The following is an 18,162-nucleotide window of genomic DNA, read 5'->3' on the forward strand; positions in this document are numbered from 1 at the left end:
ATGGCTTTAACCTGCCCGAGGGGAGACCGAGATGAGCTCTTAGGCAGAAGCTCTTCCCTGTGAGGGTGCTGAGGCGCTGGCACAGGGTGCCCAGAGAAGCTGTGGCTGCCCCATCCCCATTCAACCCAAACCGTTCCGTGTTTCTGTATGGGACCGGGGCTCTGTACCGCCGGGGGGGGGGGGCTGGTCTCGCCAGGCGCTATGGGGCCTCCCAGCCGCCGGGGGCGCTGCAGCGGGCGGAGCCGTGCGCTGGGAGCGGGGCCGGGTCCCCGCTTCCTGTCCCCGTGCCGGCCCGGGTGCGCTCCTGTGAGGCCGCGGCAGGGACGCGGTGAGGCCGGAGCGGGGCCGCGGGCGGGGCCGGGGCGGGGAGCGGGCCCTCGGGTGCCGCGGGGCCTCCGTTCACGTCGGCGGGCGCGGTGGGGTGGGAGGCATGGCCTGAAAATGCGGGTTTCTCCTCTCCAGCTTCCCTGCAGCCCCTTCAGGCACTGGAGCTGCTCTCAGGTCTCCCCTTCAGGAGCCTTCTCTCCTCCAGCTGCCCCAGCCCCGCTCTCTCAGCCTGTCAATGGAGTAATGAGAGCACGGGCCGGGCTCCAGCCCCTGTGAGCGTTCCTCTGCCCGCAGGTACCGGAGCCACGGCCCCGCACCGCGGAGCTCAGCGGTTTTCCTGCCTTACCGGAGCTAAAGCCCATGAGCTGCCGTGCCCCGGAGGAATGAGCAGGGGCCCTGCGCTGCGCCCGCCGCCGCCGCTGCCCCTGGTGCGTGACCGGAGCCTGCCGCTTGCCCCCGCGCCGTGTGAGCACAAGGTAACCCACTGAACGTGGCTTCATTTCCCTGAACAAGAACTGAGAGGGCACCTGCGCGGTGTCGGGGGGAGCAGAAGCTTCACATTGCTGCCTTCAGTACCTTTAACCGTAAATGGGGCTGTTCGCTCGTTTCAGAGCGCTGGAGGAGGGATGCTGCTACTGACTCGTTATCCTCGGGCTTTCTCGTCCGTCCCTTTCAAGCAGGAACTCACTGTCCCTGTGTCACTTTTGCAGCAGGTCTGGTTCAGCCGCTGACAGAGGCCATTTGCTTTGTGACTTCCCAGTGTTGAGGGGTTTATTTTGTACAATCCTCAATATCCTTCTGTCTGTAAGAAAGCTTGATTCTGTTCTACACTGCTGCATCTGTTGCTTGCGTTTGTAGATCTAACAGAAGCATGAAACAGAGACCCCAAATGATTCCTTTGACTAGGGTGTGTTAACTCGGTGGATGTTGAAGAGCGGTTTTAACTCCACAGGAGGTTTAAATGTCTTCCGAAGACAGAGAAGCCCAGGAGGATGAGCTGCTGGCACTGGCCAGTATCTATGATGAAGATGAGTTCAAGAGAGCGGAGTCTGCCCAAGGGGGAGAAACAAGAATTTGCCTGGAATTGCCCCAAAACTTCAAAGTGTTTGTGAGCGGTGAGTTGGGACCTTTTATGTTATCCCAGACCGAGGGGGTACCCTGGTGACCTGCAGGGACACCGACCTGAGCCATACCTGGCCCCGTGCTGTGCTCATGGCATTCCTGGGGCTTGGATTGGAGTAGGGATTTCACCCTCCTACATCCAACCTCCTTGGTGACCTTCCAAAGCAGAGATGAGCAATAGGATTTCTTTGGAATAACTGAGTTCATTTATTACTCCTTTCCCTTAAGGCTCTGTCTTCCCAAGTGCTCAGTTTGTGCAGGATCCGGTACCTCACAGCTCCGGTGGGCCCTGGTTCCATGGGATAGCTACAGCCCCGTGAAACGGTGTTATTTAGTGTTGATCAATTCATTCTAAGCCCAGAGATTTATCAGATGTGGAGACACACACACACACACACACACACACACACACACACCCAGGTGCTGCCATCAGCAGCTGCAGGACATCAGTTCTCACTCCTTGGTGTTGTCTCAGGTGCAGGCAGCTCCGGAGGCAGCCTCCAGACGGGTGGATTCGAGTACAGCGTCTGCTTCCTGCCGCCCCTGGTGCTGAACTTCGAGCTCCCTCCAGACTACCCCTCCACCTCCCCGCCCGCCTTCACCCTCAGTGGGAAATGGCTCTCCCAGGCCCAGGTTTGGCAACGTTTTAACAGAGCTTCTGTGCCCATGAACAAGTTCGTAAATAACCCAGCTCCGAGGGGTGTTAACGGAGCAGGGGAAACGAAAGACAATCCCAGAACCCCAGCCTGGTTTGGGTGGAAGGGACCTTAAAGCTCCTCCAGCTCCAACCCCTGCCACGGGCAGGGACCCCTTCCACTGGAGCAGCTTGCTCCAAGCCCCTGTGTCCAACCTGGCCTTGAGCACTGCCAGGGATGGGGCAGCCACAGCTTCTCTGGGCACCCTGTGCCAGTGCCTCAGCACCCTCACAGGGAAGAGCTTCTGCCTAAGAGCTCATCTCAGTCTCCCCTCGGGCAGGTTAAAGCCATTCCCCTTGACCTGACCCTACAGGCCCTTGTCCAAAGCCCCTCTCCAGGGTTCTTGTAGCCCTTTTAGGCACTGGAAGCTGCTCTAAGACCTTAAACAACAACATATAAGGTCTTAAAATATCAGGTCTATAAACGATGACATTGCTTTTCCAGTTGGCTCTTCTCTTGTTTCCTGCTTGTTTTCATTTGGTTGCTCCTCTGAGGAATGAAAGCTTGCATCTCTGAGGGTGATATTTGTATTTTATGTACATATTTAAAGCTGTGGGGGCTGAGATGGCAGCATGGGCTAAGGAGGACTATGGGAGGGGAAGAAGACAGTCATGGGTTGTCAACTACTGAAATCTGGAATCATTTTTCCTTTCCTAGCTCAGTGCCCTTTGCAAGCATTTGGACAACGTCTGGGAAGAGAATCGAGGCTCCGTGGTCTTGTTTGCCTGGATGCAGTTTCTGAAGGAAGAAACACTGAGTTACCTCAATATTTCCTCCCCGTATGAGCTGAAAATGTGCCCCCAGGGGAGCGGGCAGGGCAGGACACCTTTGGTCCCTCCCGGTGCTGAGGACTGTGGCGGTGCAGCGGGCTCTGCTGCAGCTGAGGAAGAAGTCATGGATGCGAGAGCCGTGCAGGACGTGGAATCACTGTCGAGTCTGATCAGGGAGATCTTGGACTTTGATCAGGCCCAGAGGAGGAAGTGCTTTAACAGCAAGATGTACTTGTGCAATATCTGCTTCTGTGAGAAGCTGGGCAGTGAGTGCATGCACTTCACGGAGTGCAGCCACGTCTACTGCAAAGCGTGCCTCAAGGACTACTTTGAAATCCAGATCAGGGACGGGCAGGTCCATTGCCTCAACTGCCCAGAACCCAAGTGCTCCTCTGTAGCCACGCCGGGCCAGGTAATAGCAGTGTGTGAGCCGCGGTGGTAGCGTTCTGCTCCCTTACCCATCATTACAGAGGATGAGGTGTGGCTTTTCCTGGGGAGCCCTGTGAACAGGTCCAGGGAAACGCTTTTTGCATCCTCTGAGCCGCGCTGGGGCAGCTGAGCTACAACGGGATCACTCCGCACATGTTTTGCCTACTTTGCTCACCCTGGTGTCGGTCAGAGGCCTGAATCAATGTCCCATTGCTTTTCATGCTGCATGCTTTTCCTTTCATTAATGAATCATGAAAACACCGTTTCTAAAAGTGTTTTTATGAGCTATTGGGGCATGCAAAGCAGATTCACCCCAGGTGCAGGTCCTTTCATTGCCTCCCTGTGGCTGCAGGTAGCAGGCTCAGCATTTCCAGTGCATCTGACCTGTCTGTAGTCTTTGTTCAGGTGAAGGAGCTGGTTGGAGAGCAGCTCTTTGCACGCTACGACCGCCTGCTCCTGCAGTCGAGCTTGGACCTGATGGCAGATGTGGTGTACTGCCCTCGCCCGTGCTGCCAGACCCCCGTCATGCAGGAACCGGGCTGCACCATGGCCATGTGCTCCCAGTGCAACTATGCCTTTTGCACCCTCTGTAAGATGACCTACCACGGGGTCTCCCCCTGTAAAGTCACCGCAGGTGAGTCTCCATGTTTCAGAAATGGAGTGAGAAGCAGCTAAGGTTTGCATAGAAAAGACTGAAAGTCAGCAGTGAAGCAGAGACACTCATCAGCCCGTGAGCTTCCCCAGAGATCAGGCTCATGTGGAGCTGGTCTGCTGCTGGCAATTAAAGATTACTCCTTTGATGACACTCCACAGCTCAGGGGGTCCCTGAACTGCTGATTGCCAAATGCTGAGAGGCCACAGCAGGGCAAGAGCAATTCTACATGTGCCTTTTCCTGCCCTTTCCTGTGTGTCCACCACTTCCCGTTGTTAGGGTTGTTACTGGAATGGGGGGATGCTTCTCTGTTTGGCCTCAAAATCCTGTGACAGAGTTTCATTAAGTGTATGCTCAGAAAAAACATCCCCATTTTTCAGCTTAGTCTACGTTTTAGACTAGTCCATTGGCTGGCCTATTTTATAATGGTGTAAATGTATATATGTAAAGTATAACAGAGTGAAACTGTTGAATTTTGGGGTAGGGAGGTTTTAATATTCTCATCTTACGTATTCCAATGTCCTCCTTGCTTTTTAATCAGTTATGTTAGTTTCCTTTGAGAGTATTTATGCTGTTACTTGCTGGCCTCCTTTATGTAATATCTGACAAAACCTGTTTTATTTCCTTCCTGTTTTATTTGGGTTGGTTTTGATTTACTCCCCAGAGAAATTAATGGCTTTGCGAAATGAGTATTTAGAAGCAGATGAGGCAACTAAAAGGTTTTTGGAACAACGCTACGGCAAACGGGTGATTCAGAAGGCTCTTGAGGAGATAGAGAGTAAAGAATGGCTGGAAAAGAACTCAAAGGCTTGTCCCTGCTGTGGTACTCACATAGAGGTAAGCGCAGAGGGGAGAGGTGGAGGGGTCGTAGTAAGTCTGCACACAAACTCAGATGAAGTCAGTTCTGTGCTTAGGCTGGAACAGAGATGGGTTTGTAGGTGCCAGGGTCAGCAGGGAGGGCAAACTGCTAGGAAATGGTGAGAGAATTTTCCCTTTCTGTGTTGTATGGAAAAGGAGGTAACGTTTCTGGAGCTCAGGGACTTGGGTAAATACAGCAGCTGGGGTTGTTCAGACTCCAGGACTAAAATGATCCAGGTTTTCTGTGGATCCATGTGGATCCCTTTGTTTTCCATGTGTTTCAGGCTACTGCTGTTTCCACAACAGCCAGGAAATACAAATAGCTTCAGAAAAATACTGATTTCCAGCATGATGATTATTATTATTCGAGCCAATGTGCCATGTGTGATTGTAGCTCCTAGACCTTTGCAACAGGGAGAAAACGTCAGGGGTTGGTCCAGACTTGGTTATTGCCATTTCTTGTTTTCTTCCCCTCAGAAACTCGATGGGTGTAACAAGATGACGTGCACGGGCTGCATGCAGTACTTCTGCTGGCTCTGCATGGGCTCTCTGTCAAGGGTGAACCCGTACAGGCACTTCAATGACCCATCCTCCCCCTGCTTCAACAGGTACGTGTTCACCTCAGCACCCTCACAGGGCAGAGCCTCTTCCTGCCTTCTGGTGTTAACGTGCTGCAGAGCTGCTTTGTTCAGGTCATGCTGATCGACCTGGGGCACTGCAGCACCAGTGGTTTGTGATACTGAAGATACTGAAACTTGTGGCTTTTGTAGCTTTTGTCCCATTTAGATTGGTATTTTTTGGTGGGTGTTTTACCTTTTTTACACCCTGATGTGAGTTGCTGGCTGCCTTGCAGGTTGTTTCAAGCCATGCTTACTGAGGAGGAGTACTGGGAAGATGAAGATGAAGAGCAGTAGCTCTCTAGCAACAACACTGAGCAAAGCAGAATCAGGTGCTTCCAGTTTCATGTCAAGTTTGTTTGCTTTCCCCTTCTATTGCGTGGTAGAAGAATGGTACCAACCTTGCACTGCAGGATCCTCACCCTTCAGAGGCTGTGGCCAAAACCAAAGGAGAGCATTTCACCCATCCTGCAGTCAGGGTCACTGTGGAAAGCCCTGATAATCCTATTGATTGTTAAAGGCAGGTGCAGCCGGTCAGAGGTCTCAGTGTTGATGGCAAATTCACTTGTGTTGCTTCTCCTTATCTTGCCAGTGCTGAGGCACTGACCTGAGTGAGTGGCCAGTGAGAGGGTGGAAAGCATCAGTCAGACATTGAAACACATGTTCATGGATACATAGCTGAGAGTAAGATGAATTCTTGAAGATACTGAAATGCCCTTCTCAGATGATGAAGTAATTTATTTTTACTAACTCTTCGTAAGTTGCTAGGTTTGCTTCTGGACTAGATCCCTTATTTCCACTGTTCTTGCACTTCACACTGTTTCAAACCCCAGCTGGTTTCCCTGGCAGCTCAGTGAGTGGTGCTGGGAGCATGGCAGAGAATGCTGCGGGGAACTGCTCAGTTTGAAGAGGTTTTTCCATGTGCAGAATGGTCTAAAAATGTTGAAATTAAAACTGCATCTCTTGGGTTCAAATCAAAGAGCAGGGGCCGGGGGTATCTCGGGCACTGGGAGGCTCTTTAGAGGCTCAAGGTGAATTCCTCTCACTCAGCTTTGATTGATAGTAAATAAATTTATACTCAGATACCTGGCCAAAACGAGTACTGATTTAGTGCCCTCTGCAGAGGATGGGGGGGTCTGCGCTCTTAGAACTGGCAGTGATTAGAAACATGAGCTGGTAAGAGTGGATCTTGTCTTGGTTTAGCCTGTGGGACAGTGTGTAGGGAAAATTCACATTGTGTATGGTTTAAACTGTATTTCCTGCACCTTTCACCTGCACTAAATTCACTTTAAGACAGCAAACACAGTTGTCTCCCTGTTTGTCTACGTTCTGGCATGTCTATGGCAGTGCAGGTCTGTGCCTGGGTGGTGATGGCTGCTGGCTCCTGTGTGCCATGGGGCTGAGTCACTGGGCTGCAGAATGACAGAGTGGGGCTGGTGCAAAGCTCTAGGGTGAAGCTGTACGGGGTGTGTTCTGCTGAGAGGCTTGGCTGTTCATGTTCTGAGTGACCTTGCACCCAAAGAGCCCAAGTTTTCCCTGAGCTCCAAGGATACCTGGTGGCTGTTCACAGTGCCACACTGGGATTACTGCAGAGGGTGACACCAGCTCTGAGCTGCCATTCCCACTGGAGTTTCCACTCTGGCCATAATTTTTAGCTCCAGAAGCTGCCTGCTTCCGGATGGGAATATTTGTGACAAGGAATGCGCTTAAACCCTGGCCTCCTGCCTGGGTGGAGGAGATGGTGCTGGAGCTCTCAAACCTACAGCAGGCCAGGCATGTCCTTTCTGCCAGGACAGAAGTGGGCTGAGGGCAGGGCTGGGACACTGGAGGGGATGTTGGGATGGAAAGCTGTGGCTGGGGATGTCCACCAGAGCCACCACAGCACAAATGCTATAGGGAGTATTTGAAGGTGCCGCAGTGGCCTACCTCTGCTTTCACAAACGGTGCATGGAGGGGAAGAGGGGTGATGTGGTCACCACCGTGTGTGAATTCTGAGCACTTAGGACTCAGGGACAGACCCTCTGAGGAAGGGACAGGCAGGGGACTTCACTCAAAGCGCAATCAGTGCTGCAAAGGTAGGACAGATAACCCCCAACCCATCTTCACAGAACGGGGCAGGCAGCTTGGGTACTGTGGTGCCATTTCCTCCTTGTTTTTTCTCCCCTCTTGTAAACTCCACCTCCATTTCTGCATGCACAGAAGGAGCATTAGGTTATGTGCAGGTACTGTGGTACTGGGCAGAGAGCTGCGACCTCCTTCTCCTTTAAAGGCCTAAGAGCCATTTTTATATGGCAGGACAGGAGCACAGCAGGTGTGTGGTGGAACCCTGCCTGCAAACACTGGCCGAGGCCTGAAGGAGGGAGCAGCAGTGGCTGTTCCTACCAGACTCTCTCTGTACAGCTTTGGCTCTAGGTGCTACTGAAAGCTTGTGCAAAATGACAGCTCTTATCTCATGCTTTGAAGGTTTTGTTCTGCTCAAAGACTGTGTTCCCAGTCCTGCTGACCCACAGGAACTGTTCTGTGCTTCATAAGCACAGTGAAACTGAGCACCAGGTACAAACGTGAGCAGTTAGAAAACTTAAAGACATTTAGTGTATAAAGTTACATCACAGAGTAACAGCTTACAGCACTTCTGCATGGGGGGAGTAAATGCTGCCCGCTCTGTCTTGGCCTTCACATGGTAACATTTGATAGGAAACCCAGGGATCAAGTTCCAGAATTCATGGGGTCTTGTCAGTACAGACTTTTGTCCAGCAGTGTGGGACTTGTGTAATTCCAGAGGAAACAGTCCTTCCTTGAGGCTTATTTGGATGATCAGGGGCTGGAGCACCTCCCGTATGAAGACAGGCTGAGTAAGTTGGGGCTGTTCAGCCTGGAGAAGAGAAGCTGCATGGAGACCTCATAGCAGCCTTCCTGTATCTGAAGGGGGCCTATAGGGATGCTGGGGAGGGACTCCTCATTAGGGACTTTAGTGACAGGACAAGGGGTAACAGGTTAAAACTTAAACAGAGGAAGTTTAGATTGGATATAAGGAGGAAATTCTTTACTGTGAGGGTTGTAAGGCACTGGAATGGGTTGCCCAGGGAGGTTGTGAATGCTCCACCCCTGGCAGTGTTCAAGGCCAGGTTGGACAGAGCCTTGGGTGAGATGGTTTAGTGTGAGCTGTCCCTGCCCATGGCAGGGGGGTTGGAACTGGATCATCTTAAGGTGCTTTCCAACCCTAATTATTCTATGCTTCTATGATTATTTGGGATTTCCTTGTAGCAAAAGTAAAAGTACAGGAAGGGGCAGCAAGAGAACTTAACTGCTTCAGCTTTGTCTGGCTCAAAGCAGGGTTCAGTCAGCACTTAATCCAGTCAGGTCTTGAAATGCTCTTTAGGACAGAGCCTGCACAGCCCTCTCTGGGGAACCTGCCCCACTGCTTGGCTGTCCTCACGGGGAGATTTCTTCCTTATATCCAGTCTGAGCATCTCAGGGTGATCTGTGGAGGGAAGGACGCACAGGTGCTTGACCTAATTGCAAGGAATACATCCCAAAGCGTTGACCCATTTGGTTTCTGCAACACTGACTTTTGTGTCTCTCCATATTTAAGTTCTGCAGCCTTCAGTCCACATCAGCAGAGCTGCTCCATGGGGGAAACAGCTCATTCTCCACTGACTTTACCTTCAGAGAACATGGCAGTGGCAGAAGCTTGTGGAACGCAGTGCACTGGATCCATCCACATTTGGTTAGTCAGGGCAGGTGTTGGGCATGTTTTTAATGGAGAGAAGCAGCACATAATCACTTTGCTAATTTAGGAACACATCCAAGTTTATGCAGCAATTCCCTTTTTTCACAGCCGGTTTGCAGCAGGAAAGCTGGTTCAGCACCTCTCTGAACAGTCTCATTAATCGCTGTATGGCTTCTTGGAGTGGCTTTTTTCTTCTCCAGTCTCCTTCATGCTGTATAACGGTTCCACAAGCTTGTTGTGAACCAGCATTAAACCTGATGGAGGAAGTGAAAAGATGACTTCAACAGACATAATAAGGCAACATTCTCTTTCATTGGATGCTAATGAAATCACACATCACTACAGTCCCTGTTCCTTTGCTCTCATTCCCATGCAGTTAAGCATCTACCTTTGCACTTCTGTTACTGCTGCATACCTCAGCTGTTACAGTTAAGAAATGTACTCCTTTGGGAGCTGAGTATCAGCAACATCTAATGCAAAGCATGGCTTGTGCCTCTTAAAAACTAAATACAACAGCTGCTTGGCCTGCTCAAACACCCACCTTTAAAGTATTTCACAGTCTTAACTCTGAGTTCCAGTGTGGCGTCCTCATCACACACAAACACAGTGTTGGGGTGCTGCTGGAAAGCAGATACTGTCCACATGTGGTTGACACCTTCCTCAATTGCTTTGTACAAAGCAAAGGCTTTGTGGGCTCCTGTGATAAGAATCATAACCTGGACCCCAAGACACAGAAGATGGCAGTTAGGGTCTGGAAGATGGTTTCAGAGCACACACACCCCCCTGTTGAACAAAGATTGCTGCGCTGGTCCCTAATAGAGCTCCATCATCCTGCACAGAAGCACTTCACTGTATCACAGTTTTGGCTGCATTTTGTCAATGAAGTTGAGGTACAGACTCCATTAAAAGCTGTCCCAGATTTCATGATCTGCTGGTGGAACATTAAGCCAACCTGTGATTCTTGCAGTTATTTCCCCAGGTGAGATATTTAATCAAACACATCCTCCCAAACCTTCCTAGCTCCCTGTGGATAACAACTGTACTGCAGGGTTACACAAACCTAACTGCTGGTAGAGCAAAAAAGGAAGATGGAGCAAGAGGATCAGGTATTCAGCTGTCTGCAGCAGGAAAGGCATCAGCTGGCCTACACCAGCAGGGTGCATTGCAGCTCCAAAACGGAATCATCTTCAGCTGTTCCAGGAAGCCCTGTTAAAGAGCTACTGTATGGAGTCACTGCTTTCCTCCTAACCTCTCTGGCATCCATGACCGTGCCTACTCCGACCGTCAGAGCCATTGTGGGGACTTTGGAGAGGTCACCATCAAAGAACCTGGCGTTGGCCAGTATCGTGTCCATAGCCAAGGTCTTCACTCGTGTCCTGGATACCAAACTTGAGCCAGGCTCGTTGAAGGCAATGTGACCATCTGGGCCAATACCTGTGATAGAGACAGTTTGAGAAGGTCAGTGGCTGTACTGGTTGTCATGGGGAGCAGGGAGAACAGCACTCCTGTTAGAGGGACACTCAGTGCTTCCAGGAACAGATACACATCTGAGAAAAACACTTGCCATTTTCTGTTCAAGCTCAAATTAGCTTCTGGTAGGAATGACAGCAAAAGCCCCTCTGAAGCCAACAGAGACTCTTCCCTAACGGTCCCTAATGGGACAGCAATGGACCAGAGCAGATGGCAGAATCTTCAGGCAAACTGATAGGAAAAGCTTGCCTTCAACTCCTCTGTGCTCAGAGGACTCTGACTGCTCCTGGCAGTGTCCTGTTAGCACTGGCAATAGCGGTACATTTTGTATTTGGTGCAATTCTAGCGCTGCCCGTTTCTCCTGCTAATCCATTCCTGAACAATTCACTTACTGGATTGAAATACTTCAAACGGGGGGAGCAGTGCACTGGAAGGCAATGCTGCCAGCACAGGAGTGCCCAGGGCAATGAGCACGGGGTGGCTTTCACTGCAGACCCACTGCACTGCACATGCACAGTCCCGCCAGTACATGGGCTAGCTGGTGGAGGAAGGCAGCGCTTCCTGCCAGTGGAGTTAAGAGGCTATCAGTGTTTTGGGCCTCACCTCCCACAAAGAGCTCGATTCCTCCGGCTGCCTTGATTTTCTCCTCGAAGGCGTCGCACTCCGCCTGCAGATCCGGGGCGTTCCCATCCAGAATGTGAACGTTTTCTGCCGAGATGTCGATGTGCTTGAAGAAGTTATTCCACATGAAGGAATGGTAACTTTCCGGGTGATCCCTCGGGAGACCTGGAAGCAGCAGAGCATGGACAGGACTACGACCAACTGAGAGAATATCACCCATAACGTAAGCCACCTCTATGCCCTTGCAGTGGCTTTGGTAACAGAGCTCTGCTTTTGGCTGTCATTTGTGACTCCCTCAACTTCCACGAGTTGGTTTTGTTTCCTTAAATAGCACAATTAAAATCAATCACTGTAGCTCCTCAAAGACTCCTATAAGAGCTCCTATATGTGCTCATCTTAACATGCAGCAGATGTTCCAGAAAGCAGGCATGCACTGTGCCTCATCTGTTACCACCTTGAGCACTATAAACCCTCCCTGGACTGCCTATTCCCTAATGCTGCCTGATGAGGATTTTCCAAGAAAATATCTTGACCAGAGTAAAAGCAGCATTAGCAAATAATTAGCCCGTGTGTCTTTCACCTTTGGAACTTCAGGGTTATTACTAATCTCTCTGTACTCTTTCTTCTCAAGAGGCTGTTTCAGCACAGCTTCTTCATAATGAAACAGTTCTCTGCTATCTCAACAGGAGGGCTCGTTGTTACAGGAGGGCAATCACAAGGTAACATGTTGGTCCTTGTCAGACACCTGAACCTAAAGCGACCTTTATAATCACACAGCAAAGGTGGTAGTTAATATTGCACAGTATTGCGGGGATCTTCGGTCAATCAGTACCTAAGTTCATGTAAAATACAGCAGTGTCCAGTGTGTGTGGTACCACACACCTGATACCCTTTAGGATTTCATAGGAACATAGAACCCCAGCCTGGTCTGTGTTGGAAGGGACCTTAAAGCTCCTCCAGCTCCAACCCCTGCCACGGGCAGGGACCCCTTCCACTGGAGCAGCTTGCTCCAAGCCCCTGTGTCCAACCCAGCCTTGAGCACTGCCAGGGATGGGGCAGCCACAGCTTCTCTGGGCACCCTGTGCCAGCGCCTCAGCACCCTCACAGGGAAGAGCTTCTGCCTAAGAGCTCAGCTCAGTCTCCCCTCTGGCAGGTTAAAGCCATTCCCCTTGCCCTGTCCCTACAGGCCCTTGTCCAAAGCCCCTCTCCAGGTTTCCTGCAGCCCCTTCAGGCACTGGAGCTGCTCTAAGGTTTCCCCTTCAGGAGCCTTCTCTTCTCCAGCCTGGCTCCAGCTCTCTGGTCATATTTCTTACATGGATTTCAGAATTGCCCTGTTCACTGCCATGGCCAACACAAACGTTATCCCTCCTGTTGTGAACGTTCCTCAGTGGGATTCTCTGCACGCACCGTGTGCTGACACCAGAGTCCGGCTGCGGCATCGAGCACTGGGGCACATCTGCCCCTCCTCAGGCCCTTCAGACCTTCACACCCAGAGCACAACAGGTCACGGAGAACCAGCACTTCTGCTTTGCGGTCACTCACCCACGTACTCGTCCATGTTGAAGGTCTTCACGTACTGGAAGGAGAGGTCCCCGTTGTGGCAGTACTCCACCAGCTTCCTGTAGCAGCCCAGCGGCGTGCTGCCTGCGGGGAGCCGCCGCCTCAGCGCCGGGACAGGGGAAGGGCCCCCGCTCCCGGCCCCGGCACCCACCTGTGGGCAGCCCCAGCGTGAAGAAGCGGCCGGGCCCGGGCGCGAAGTGCACGATGCGGTTGCGGATGTACTTGGCGGCCCACTCGCTGGCCTGCGCGTACGTCTCCAGGATGACCAGCTTCATGGCGGGGCCTGCGCGGGGCGGGAGCCGAGCTGACGGGAGCCGCCATCTTCCCGCCGCCTCCCCGCTCCCCCACCCGCACACCCACCTACCTGCCGCCGCCTCCCCGCGATCCCCTCCGCGGCAGCGGCCACGGGCACGGCCACAGCCACGGCCGGAGCTGGGGTCGCGGCTGCAGCACCGCCGGCAGGGCCGCCCCCCGCTCCCGCTCCGCCCCTCACGGCGCCCGCCCGCTCGCCTCAGGACCCCGCGGGAGGGCCGGGGTTTGGGGTTAGAGTGAGCAGAAGTGGTTAAATACAGCCAGTAATGAAGTGCTTGGGCAAGCTGCTCCAGTGGAAGGTGTCCCTGCCGTGGCACGGCTTGGAGCTGGGTGAGCTTGAAGGTCCCTTCAACCCAAACCAGGCTGGGGTTCTGTGAAACGTCCTTGTTCCTTCACGCGTGTGCTGAGGGGTCCCTGCCACTGCAGGCATGATAGTGGATGGACTCCACACCTCGTTAGAGTTGTAAAGTAGGTATGCTTTATTCAGCGCTGAGGCGCATGGGGATTGCTCCTCCAAAAGCATGCGCACCTTTCCTTTGCCACTCAGTTCGTTTATATTACATGTAATGATTACCTGAACATGCTTCACGCCTAATACATATGCAAAACCTATTCCCGTCTAGTAGTATAATTAGTTTGCTGGCATTCATCCCATTGGTGCGCCTGCGCAGTGCCTCCTGGTGGTGCTCGTTAGGGGGTCATGAGGATGAAGGCCTGGAGCTCCTCTTCATCACCATGAGTCACCTCTTGCTTTCATGCAGACTCAATAGGGTTTCTGCTCCGTTCCAGACCTCAGGTTCGGTACAAGCCGGTTTTATGTATCTTAAAGCAGAAACTTGTCAAGTTTGTAAATTTTGTTACTCTGGCTGTCTTCTGTTCCTTTTCTTTCTAAAGATACTGTTTGAACAAGAATGTCTTAAATATTAAGCTATGAATCTTACCTACTACAATTCTGCCTAGCAGCTGTAACTCTTACAATTCTGCTTCACCGTTCTAGCAACTTTGACTCCTACGGTTCTGCTTCACCAAGCGCAGTGACTGCTTAAGGAAGCAGGCACAGTGTTAACCCTTTATTTCCAGGTATCAGGGATCTGCCTGACTCGGTCCTTCAGCCGCTCCGCGTGTCATTCACCAACCCCTGATCCCTAAAGGGAAGCCGTGAGCTGTGTCCTCGGCAGGAATGAGGAGCGCTCATGCTTTATACACCTTGTAGGGACCATTTCAGGGCAGATTAGGGGCATTTGGGTCCTCAGCTGCAGGGACAATGAGCAGACGATGCCCTGCGGGTGCCTGTGCTGCTCCTGACAGCAGTGGCACCCCCAAAAGACCTGGCTTCTGCTTTGGCTCCAGCTGCCTTCAACTGTGATGGAGACGTGACTGGCTCTCCTTGCAGTCTGGGCTGGGTGCTGAGGTCAAAGCTCTCGCTGCATTTAGACAGCTTTTCACTTTCATCAGGAGGACACATAATAACTGATGGCTGTGCTAGGATCCAGCCCATTCAAACGGCCTGGCTGGCTGAGTGTTCCTCACACTGGGTCTCATTGTGGATGCTGAGAAGTCCTGGCTTGGTTTGCATTGGGATGAGGAAGGAAGGGTGTGACGAGCTGTAGCTAGGCTGTGGTTGGTCACGGGAAGAGTTTTAGGCTACAGAGACTAAGTGAACTGAAAGTGCCATGTGTTTGCAGCAGCACTGGTTAGCCAGCAGGCAGGGAAGCCTCGCAGTGGCTGTGGTGATGGGTGAAGAGCTGACAGCAGCATCCTCGTCCCTGCTGCAGCGCAGGGCAGCCTGGGCTCTGGTTCTGGGTGAAACAGCATTTCCACTGTTCCCATGGGGGTCATGTTGGTGGGATTGGTGCCATGGACACTGGCAGGAATTGCAGTGCTTGTGGGTTCACAGATGAACAGGACTGTACCTCCACTGGGACCTGCCTGGGGTCTGAATGCTTCCCACGCTGTTCATTCACCAACGGCTTGCAGGGAATGTGGTGAGCGTGGCCTCTGACCTGACGCCGAGAGGGGAGTTGTGGTGAAGAACCACAGTTCCCACCACAGACTCAGTTACTGCAGCTCACCTGCAGCTTCTGGTGTGCAGAGCCAGAACTGGTGCAGGGCTCGGAGGGGAGAGAGCACCAGCACCTCAACCCTGCAGTCACCGCATCATTGCTTGGCGTTACCATGGAAACGTGCGCGGGCTCGGAGGGTTCTGGAAAGCAACTGCTGGAGACACGGAGCACATAGGAACTGATTGCAAGAGACACCATGGACTTCCCACAGCAGAGAGCTGTAGGGCAACAACCGTGTCCTGCCCTGGGGTGGCTGGGTTTGTCTGCTGTCAGAGCGGCCTGTGGACACCCATCACCCATCCCTGCCCTGCCTCTGCTGTACTTTGCCCCCAAAGGAGAAACGTGGCATTTGAGGATCAGCCTTACAGCATCCTACCACGCTGCTCACACAGCCCCAGTGTCAGGATGGATTTGCTTGAAATGCTGGGGTCTCTGTTGATCACAAAGGGTCTGGCTCTCGCTTTAATCTCCTGTGCAAGTGGCTTTGGCAGATACAGTGCACAAAGATGAAGGAGGCAGCCGGCAGCTCCCAGTAAAAGCAAAACATGTTTTGATGAGAGGAAGAAACTACAATGGTACAAGAGAGCCAGGCACGTGCATCTGCTGCCACAGCTGCCCTGTTCTGCCCACATCCCGTGTATCTGCATACTTTATGCAGTCTTATGTTACTTAGGAGTCGCTCCGGGGCTGGGTTATATGTGTGACTGGCACGCAGGGTATTTTTAGGTATGATAATTTATGCATGTTATTGTTTCTGCATTTCCAGCTAGCTGTGCAAATGTTGAAGAACTTCCTGGTATCTGAGCAGGCTGATTTTCCTTCCTTGCAAAGGCAGCAGATGGAAGGAAACAAACACTTCTCTGCAGAAGAAGTTGAACCAAGGAGTTCTAACAAGCACAGCATTTTCTTTTTCTCTGTGTCGAAGTGATTAGAGTCAACAGTGCTCAGAGACCAGGGCTTTCGCTGGGAACTGCTTGGGAGCACTGGGATTTTTTCCCTGAAAAAAGCAACAATTAAAAAATTATCTCCATAAAGGCCCCTCTCTCCAAATCCTGTAATCAAAGTCTTTTTGATATCCACCATCTGTCACCTCTCCCTGCTCCAGCATGTTCCACTTACCTTCCCACCTCTATTTATAAGAAAAGGAGAAACAAGATTCCATGTCGGGCAGATGTCGGCCCTGCGAGCCCCACTCCCTGCTTAGCTCTCCCAGCAGCACCCAAATCCCAGTTAGGAGTTTGCTGGGGGGGGTCACCACAAGCCAACGTGCTGAGGTGGTGCACGAGCAGACAGCTCTAGAGCACACACATGCCAGTCCCTTCCCGACGAGGCTGCGTTGGGGATTGAGATGAGACATAAGGAAGAAGTTCTTCCCTGTGAGAGTGGTGAAGCCCTGGCACAGGGTGCCCTGCTTATTTCTCACTATTCTAGCTTTAAAACACCCTGCCTCTGGGGGTTGTTATTTAGCTTTTAGCGTTCAATATTTATTACAAAGTGGAGATGAAAAGTGTTCCCTTTATTGCGCAGTCATACACAACAATTAAAGGAGCGCTTGTGCAGTGTTATTGTACAGTGATTTCAGAAGACTCTCTACTGCAATTCTGTAACACATTCAGTCGCTTTCAAATACTTCCACAGCACATCCCATGTGGAAGTCAATGAAAAGCAATGACTTCAAGCTTCAGAACACCTCTTGGCAGAAAAGACACTTTGCACTGGAGGAAGAGTCAAAACACACAGAGGCATGAAGTGATGTGCCCAAACCCATGTGGGAAAGGAAAGCAGAACCGGTCATGCGCTATAACCACAGCATCATCTTTCTACAGCTTTCCCCCACCTAAGAAAATCAAACACACACAGAAAGCAGCTGGAAGAAACTGCATTGCCCCTCGCAAATCAGTCTTGCTCAGACTATATGGCCTAATTAGGCCGTGGTTTGCCTCCAGCTAGCCCCAGAATGGCTCTGACACAAACTGCTTCACCATTTCTTCAGGATACATTCCAGCATCTTCCTGCAGGCATCTACAGGTTGCTTCTTTTTTTAGTGTCTACGATGTCTGAGTCAATCAGTGCACAGCTAATCACCACTGGGCTATAATCCCACCTCAACGGCAAGTAAATCTGTGCGTGTCAGCAGGACAGCTTCTTACTGCAGGGAGATTCTTAGTGCAAATGGTGAATGTTGTGGAAAGGTGAAACCAGAGAGCCCGCCAGCGCCTGCAGCTCGCATTCCAGCTCCTTCAAAGGTACCTGTGTTGCAAGAACCGTGCGTTCTCCTTGCGTCTCCAGCATTTCTCATGAGTTGCTCTTTGAGGTTATTCCTGGCTAAAATCCTTTATGATTTCTGCCTCTTCTTCAACATGACGTCCGTTCATCTCACTAAGGGAGCAGTGAGCTATCTACTCCTGCAAAGGCAAAAAAAGGAAACGTCCAACCTGATTATGGCCCTGACTAATGAGCATTAGGGCATGTATTTATGACTGAGTAGTTCAAACCGATGTTCTCAGGTTTAAATGCTTCTGACTCTGAATTTGCAGCTTGGAATCCCAGGGGGGCTGATTCAGCCTTCCTCATCCTAAAGCTGATATATTTAAGCCTCATAAACCTTAGGGACTGATGTGGGTAGTTCTGTACAAGGCTGACTATAGCTGGACTGCGCACGAAGAATATAAAGGTTACACAAGCTGGGAAGTCTCTTCACCAGTGCAACATTCAACGCAGAAACCCGTCTGAATAAACCAGGCTCTATCTCCGTGTGGTTTCCTACGCGTGCTTCTTTTGGATTGAGGTTTCAAATCTGCGATGCCATCTGCTTTCTGTGGATATGAAAGATCTGATGGTGCTCTCGGAGGAGTTGGCCAACATCTCGTATTTGCTTCAGCTGCAGCGCAGCATGTCGCAGGCCTCTTCTCTGCCTGTGCGGGTACGCCGCTGCG

The 18,162-nt window shown here is 51.6% G+C and overlaps 2 protein-coding genes and 1 long non-coding RNA gene across 5 annotated transcripts; 2 read left to right on the forward strand and 1 right to left on the reverse strand.

Moving 5' to 3' along the window:
• Positions 1–1,184: 1,184 nt before the first annotated feature.
• Positions 1,185–6,771, forward strand: RNF14 (ring finger protein 14). Of its 2 annotated transcripts, XM_062638167.1 has the most exons (8): positions 1,185–1,442; positions 1,925–2,082; positions 2,802–3,326; positions 3,749–3,977; positions 4,660–4,832; positions 5,331–5,461; positions 5,707–5,802; positions 5,884–6,771. In XM_062638167.1, exons 1-7 carry the CDS (start codon positions 1,289–1,291, stop codon positions 5,765–5,767), a joined length of 1,431 nt encoding a protein of 476 aa, XP_062494151.1. In that variant the 5' UTR covers positions 1,185–1,288; the 3' UTR covers positions 5,768–5,802; positions 5,884–6,771. The 2 variants fall into 2 exon arrangements, with proteins under 2 accessions (XP_062494151.1, XP_062494150.1); XM_062638166.1 differs by having other exon boundaries at positions 1,186–1,442; positions 5,707–6,771.
• A 2,483-nt stretch (positions 6,772–9,254) lies between these two features.
• Positions 9,255–13,263, reverse strand: GNPDA1 (glucosamine-6-phosphate deaminase 1). 2 transcript variants are annotated; one of them, XM_062638169.1, is made up of 7 exons: positions 13,206–13,263; positions 13,003–13,134; positions 12,834–12,935; positions 11,274–11,456; positions 10,450–10,634; positions 9,742–9,916; positions 9,255–9,454 (listed from the first exon to the last, which is right to left on the reverse strand). In XM_062638169.1, exons 2-7 carry the CDS (start codon positions 13,124–13,126, stop codon positions 9,357–9,359), a joined length of 867 nt encoding a protein of 288 aa, XP_062494153.1. In that variant the 5' UTR covers positions 13,127–13,134; positions 13,206–13,263; the 3' UTR covers positions 9,255–9,356. The 2 variants fall into 2 exon arrangements, with proteins under 2 accessions (XP_062494153.1, XP_062494152.1); XM_062638168.1 differs by lacking the exon at positions 13,206–13,263 and having other exon boundaries at positions 13,003–13,190.
• A 2,061-nt stretch (positions 13,264–15,324) lies between these two features.
• LOC134173779 (uncharacterized) lies at positions 15,325–16,276 on the forward strand. Its single transcript, XR_009968394.1, has 2 exons — positions 15,325–15,446; positions 15,993–16,276. It is a non-coding gene; the product is annotated as an uncharacterized LOC134173779 (long non-coding RNA).
• Positions 16,277–18,162: the final 1,886 nt, after the last annotated feature.

Source organism: Pezoporus occidentalis, unplaced genomic scaffold (assembly GCF_034315485.1).
Source record: "Pezoporus occidentalis ecotype Australia unplaced genomic scaffold, CSIRO_AGI_Poc_V1 ctg55, whole genome shotgun sequence".
NCBI lineage: Eukaryota > Metazoa > Chordata > Aves > Psittaciformes > Psittacidae > Pezoporus > Pezoporus occidentalis.